Source organism: Armigeres subalbatus, chromosome 2, assembly GCF_024139115.2.
Source record: "Armigeres subalbatus isolate Guangzhou_Male chromosome 2, GZ_Asu_2, whole genome shotgun sequence".
In the NCBI taxonomy this organism is placed as follows: domain Eukaryota; kingdom Metazoa; phylum Arthropoda; class Insecta; order Diptera; family Culicidae; genus Armigeres; species Armigeres subalbatus.
The window spans coordinates 106,094,440-106,101,027 of record NC_085140.1 but is presented as its reverse complement, the minus strand read 5'-3'; the positions used below and the strand labels follow the sequence as shown (position 1 = coordinate 106,101,027).

Sequence of the window (6,588 nt, the reverse complement as noted above, 5' to 3'; positions counted from 1 at the left end):
GCTGACGAGGGAATTCACGATGCATTGTTGTGATCGTGTTTTACATGAAGTTAATGTTACATGAAGCCCGGTTAAAAAAACAGTCCAGTTAAAACGCGCCCAGTTAGCGAACTGTTGCTGTAGTTGAAACAGTGACCCATTCTCACCCCCATTTGACCCATTGTCACCCCCGACGGCGGTAGAAAAAAAAACTTCAAAATGGTTTGTTCTAAATGCCTACAATGCAAGCACCTTTATTCTTGTATACGGACGAACGATACTTTCGAACGAATGCGATTCGTTCTAACCGTTTCTCCATTTGATTTTGCTGGCGTAAATGAGAATGCTTGAGAAAACTTTCGTTCGAAAGCGCGTTCGTATGTAAACAAGAATATGAGTGAAGATCTGCCTTCATTTTTGTGCTTACCTAAATCGGACGTAAAACGGCAAAAAATTGACCAAAAACTTTTGCCTATATTTTTCGAGGATAAACCCAAACTTTTGGCCGGGAGTGTATGTATAAAAGCAAACATGAAGATTCGATTTCAAGCATCCATTTTTATTACCACTTCTGTATGTTAGTTTTTAGAAATGTTTCAAACATTCAACCTTACGTCATTTCAACTTCATTACTTTGAAATCTAAGCTTAATCAAAATTGCATTCGGATTGGTAATATCAGCAACCATTATTTCATGCCCGTCTTTCAAACCCAGCTCGCCAAGTGATTGCGTCAAATTGCCCTTGGTGGCCTCCTCGATACTCTTGACGGTCGCCATGTAGAGGGTTTTGTTCTTCCCATTGATCGAAGCCGTTAGTCCCGGGTTCTTCATCTGGAACTCAGCACTGTCGCACAGATGTTGAATCAAGTCCTGCAGCGTCATCGTATTCGGATCAACCACATCGACCGGGCGCGGAACTTGACTACAGGCAAGACAATCGGATTTCTTCTCCGCCTCGTACGTGTAGGTATAGATTCCGTCGCTATCATTGAAGACCATGTAGTTGTTCAACGGCTCGCAGCAGCTGGACGCAATTTTGAAAACTTCAGTTGCGCATGCAGCCGCAATCACCGCATTCGTACTGGCCACCGCTGGAATGATGTTTTTCAGCACACCCTGCACGAGTCGATAGGAGAGACCGGTTATGTTGAACGTATTGGCCCGTTCCTGGGCTTTTTCGTACACCCATGTAATATGCTGCGGATCGTCCCCATCCAGGGCTATGTCGCTTCCGAAGGGGTTTTCCTTGGGCCACTGAATGATCTTGACATATTCGATGCAGTGCTCCGGTAAGCGAGGAGTATTGGCAATGGTGCATAACGGATAAGTTACCTGGAATAAGAGGATGGTAAAATATCAATAGAATGATTAATATTGTTATAAACGTTTTAATTCGCTAGAGTATTACGAGGTTCAACCAGTAGCTCCCCGTGAAAATATTGTAACACAAATCCAAGAGTTTGAAAGGAGGGCTACTACAGCACCTCAGCGGTGAGTCGTGCATCCATTAACCTTCCGAGACTCGCACCGTTGTAAAAAGTACAACACCTTCGATAAAAGCTCGCTTATCGTTCACAAGAGAGGCGGGACTGCATGAGGGATCCAGAACCATGCGAGTCCCAGAAGGTTAAGCATGGCTGGGTTTGAATCTTATCCTAATCTTGTGTAGACACAAAAACAGTATAGCTTTAAGGCACTTATCACCACTAGTGACGACTTTTAACAGACGTTCATTTTTGTAGGGTAAAGTGCCCAATAGTGGACCCTCCAGCCATTTTTTCATTATTACAGCACAATGGAAACATTTTGCTATGAAATTCCATCGGGAGAACCTACCTTACAGTCCTATGATTTGATTACATGCATTGAAAATGCTATGGAAAGTAAAATTTGATGATTTTTCACAATTCTATAAAAAATAAACACGAGAGTGTCCATTATAGGAATATTTTGGGGAGTCCATAATAGGGAAGAAGAACGTCCCGAAACGAAACATGAAAATCAAATGAAGTGTCGACTATAGGGAAGCAATTTCCTATTATGGACCCCCAGGGGGTCTACTATAGGGTGAATTGTCCGACTTTAAAATGTTAATTTCGAAGAATAACGTCGAGTATTTGAGTGTTTCATGTATGTATCGTGAAGAGGAGATGCAGAGCTTGATATTAGATATCACGCAAAATTAATAATTTGAAAATTTCCACTCATTATGCCCGGAAGAGCAAAATTTCGCTACTAGGGGGTCCACTATTGGGCATTTTACCCTGCCTTCGTATTGCTCCTCAAAGGAATGTTATATAGAAGTTACTAGAGACAAACAACTTTCCGTAACCCTCTATTCTCTTTAAAGGCACTCGAAAACGCCTCTGTTCTCAAATAGATCTGTTTGAGGAATCTGTGCGGAGTTTTATATGCAGTCTCACTACAAAATATCACAGACATAATTTTAGCATTAGCATTAGCATTGTTACGGTGTAATTCGTAGATTGGACACTAGTGATACTCATGTTTTACTTTTGAGATCCTTATCTAGAATGCTATCAGAAATCAAGAAGGGGAGTAGTCCTTGATTACAGTCTTAAACAAAAATAACAAAAGCATGAGGATTACTACTCCTGGCCACGCCCATCTTCACCGTAACTAGGAAGTGTTGATGTAGTACTTACTTAACGAGAGGCCACCGACTTAGCGACACCCTCATAAGTACCACGGAGTTGGATAATGAGGAAGGTATTCGTTGGGTCAGGATTTGCCTGTAGCTGGCAATGTAACCGTGGTAGATCTAACCCCGTAACACACCACGTAAAGGTGTCTACCCAGCATTACGGGTCACTACAAAATATCACAGACATAATTACCTTTTTATTTATTTGTTGGCATTAAATCCCCCTTGAGAGATTGCCGCTTAGCTTAGTGTACATATTGTTAATTGCGAGTTTTCTAAGCAAGGACACTGTTATGACAACAATAAATGAGCTAGAAGAACTTTTCTTGGATTGATTGGAAAATTATTTTCAAAGAGATTTCAGCTGTATCCTACCTGCGGGGGGAACAAATCCAGCGTACAGTCGATGCAAGCCGTCATCCCCGGCAGAATAACCCTGGCGTTCCCCTTGAAGCCTTCGGTACCGCCATCCACCAGCGGTATTATCGAAGTTTCATCAACTGAACCATCCTCCTCGTACTCTAGCATCGAGATCAGCATTCCATTGATCCATCGCCGTGCCACTATCGAATCCAACCCACAGACAATAATATGGAACTGCCGGTAGAAACTGGCATCGAAGTCTTGAATCTTGCAAAAATATGGCGTGACCGTACATCCCGGTATCCTGGCATTCACAAAGGCAGCCGCACAGTCCGCTTTAGATTTTCCGATATCCGCACGGCGGAACAGAAACTGTCGATTCAAGTTGGACAGCTCGATCGTATCCATATCGATGACGTGAATGTCGCGAAAGCCCATCAGTGCTAGATCCTTCAGTAGCTCGCATCCCAGCCCTCCAGCACCTAGAGTAAATTCCATTGGATTATATTTCTGGATTTTAGCCATCTATAAACAGGAACTTACCAATCACTAGGATTTTACAAGTATTTTGCAAGAATTCCAAGGTCTCGTTTGATGCAGTAAAGTTGGGTGGACAGAATGGGCCGGAGCGCTCGAGAATCTTACGGAGATGGGTCCACCGTTTGCCGAGATGGTCGCTATTATGAGCTGTTACGGTTTCCATTGTCACTAGGGAAAAATGGATACTTTTAAATTCAATTTAAACGAACTCAATAATCTAATAGAAAACCGCCGGTGAAAATTTGCACAAAAATCACAAAAATGTATGAAACGCAATGTAAACAAAATTGAAACAACGTACTGTCCAATCCCTCGACCCGGCGAATAATCCCGCCTGTCATTTTCCGCAAAGCATACACGGTAACCTGAATATACTCTTTTAGAACTATAAAGTACGCATAATCCTGGAAAAGTGCACTGGCGGAAAAAACATTTTGATTTCCATAAGTTTTGCCTTATGAAACCATATAAATTCATTAATTTTCATTTCATAAGGTACCAACGAAAACCATAAGTCTGCCTTATGAAATTCATTGACATTTCTTGTGAAAATCAATCATAAGGTAGTCTTATGAATGGGGGATGTTCATTTCAAAGTTCATCCTTGTGAAAAAATTAAAAACAGTTGTCAAACAAAAATGGATTGCTTTTGCCAACTTTTTTAGAAACTTTTAGCGAAATCTGCCAATTATTTGCAACCGCTAGATAATAAGTAAGTATAGGTTCAAGTATAGACCTTGGAATATCTACGGAATATAATATAAATTTATTTGAAGATTTTATTGCAGAACAATTTGTATACATTGTTTGGGATCAATCGCCGGAAACATCTTAAACGGAAAAGCATCCGGGTTAGATTCGTATATTTCTACAGACATGTACAAATATACATCCGTTTACAAGTGGGCTATCCGAGATTGGACCAGCATTCTCTATAAAAGTGTCGTGGCGGCTCTCTTCAAGCCAAGCACGTTGGAATTTGTAATGACCATGGAAGTCCTACAGAGACATAACCTCAAAACTGCAACGGCCACTGGAATCAGGCAACGGTATGTTGATCGATCAAATCCCTCCGTTTATTCATTCATTTATTTAGTCTACATCTAAACAGATAACACTGAATCAACAATTTGACGCCACAATATACGATTCAGTCGCTCTAGGTTGATGACGGATAGTTTTGGGCGCAGTTTAATCATCACCAGATAGTGGTCAGAGTCGATGTTAGCGCCACGATATGTCCTGCCGTCGATAATATCGGAGAAGTGCCCTCCATCAATCAGAACGTGGTCGATTTGTGATTCTGTCTGCAGTGGTGATCTCCAGGTGTACCGATACGGGAGGCTGTGTTGGAAGTACATGCTGCGAATGGCCATATTCTTGGAGGCGGCGATGATCAGCCGCCCCTAACAAGGAGAACAGACGCTGTTGTGAGCCGATCCTGACATGGAGAACAGACACTCAGTAAGATTTGCACCTCCGGAGAGGGGCAAACCCCCCTTCCCTGTCAGCATACAACCAAAGTTCCCACCGAGGTTGGCTACCCGATCTTCCCTAAGTTTGCTCGTATCCCGGCCAGCACCACGGGGTGGTAGGGATAGGAGTTGCTGGGTAAGATGCTAAGGGCCACGAGATGGGGTCTATTTTATTCCTTCAGGTACGCGAAGTACCAATGGTACGCTTTACCCAGCATTTGCCGTGCCTCCGTTATTATAATCGGATTGAGGCATTGGGACTGTTTACGTTGCTTACGTAAGTATTATGTAATAAAAATGATTACAAAGTGCTGCAATTAGAATTTGATATGCGCGCAATCCTCAAACTGAATCCATGTTTACATACATTTTAATTTTGAATTTTTTTTTTCTACAGATACTTTCGTTGTCTACAAATGGATTCCCGGCCACTAATTTCTACAGGACCCTCCTCGTCGTTTCGTGATGACCATCAATAGAAAAGCAATGTCGCTAGAATTAAATATCGACAATCAAGAAAAAATGGGTCACCTTTTCCAATCCATAGTTGATATTGATTATTCGATCAAAACGGACGAGCAGTAACACAGCCATTACCATCAATTGATTTTAATTTGATTTTTTTTGTTTCAAATCTACTTAATTTCAATTTAATTTTTCATTTTTTTATTTGTACCTTTTGATAATTTAATTAATGTTTAACATAGATCGTAGTTCAGCTGAATAGATCTGAATCTCAATTAAATTATATGCTACGTACATCCGAAAATTATTCTTATTCCATGTATTTAACAAAAATATTTTCTTGCTGTGATCATAAGAATTCCATTTCACAGACTTATGAAATTTCATAAGGTGGCTCTATGGATTTCTATGGCGATCTTATGAAAAACAAATGTATTCATTTAGTTCAAATTCATCCAAAGTTCATCCCATTTCATAAAGCTACCTTATGATTTTCATTCCTTTTCCTTGTGGCAAAATTTCATAAGGCAAGTTAATGAACTTCGGAAGGTTTTTTACGGCAGTGTGGAACTACTCCCAAAAGGAGTATATTCCGTTTACTCATTTATGAGTATACTGGTCATACGTCAAAATAGGCATACTTTTTACTCCTTTTCTACAAGTCAAAAGTGTGTAATTTTTACTCCGAAAAAAGAAATAAAATGTGTACTTTTTACCCCTACAGTTCCTTACATGGATTTGCTTTTAAAAGTCGGTAAGGTTTCTTAAATTAGTTTTATTTTCTATAAAAATACATAGCATACTCAATCCAGAAGAATTTTTATTCTATAGTAACTTCAAAATAACTACATAGATACCAAAAATTTTACGAATCCACTTTCGATCCCGTCGCCCTTGAGGGACCATCCAAATTTTCTCATCACTGAGTTCTCAGATTCTCCCATGTCTTCACTTCCCGGCCGGAACTTCAAGCTTAACTCGGCTTTCTTGAGGGGGAGGAGGCAGGCGGCAGCTTCCAGTGGCGGTTTCAGCTAGGCTTTGGCTGGCATGTCACATAGCATATCGGTGAAGATTGCGGCGGAAGCGGTTAGCGATGCTTA

At 40.8% G+C, this 6,588-nt stretch overlaps 1 protein-coding gene across 1 annotated transcript; it reads right to left on the bottom strand.

Annotated features, from left to right (window-relative positions):
- Nucleotides 1–517: 517 nt before the first annotated feature.
- LOC134214874 (nedd8-activating enzyme E1 catalytic subunit) lies at nt 518–3,838 on the bottom strand. The gene is made up of 3 exons (XM_062694154.1): nt 3,552–3,838; nt 3,021–3,490; nt 518–1,312 (listed from the first exon to the last, which is right to left on the bottom strand). Exons 1-3 carry the CDS (start codon nt 3,709–3,711, stop codon nt 590–592), a joined length of 1,353 nt encoding a protein of 450 aa, XP_062550138.1. The 5' UTR covers nt 3,712–3,838; the 3' UTR covers nt 518–589.
- Nucleotides 3,839–6,588: the final 2,750 nt, after the last annotated feature.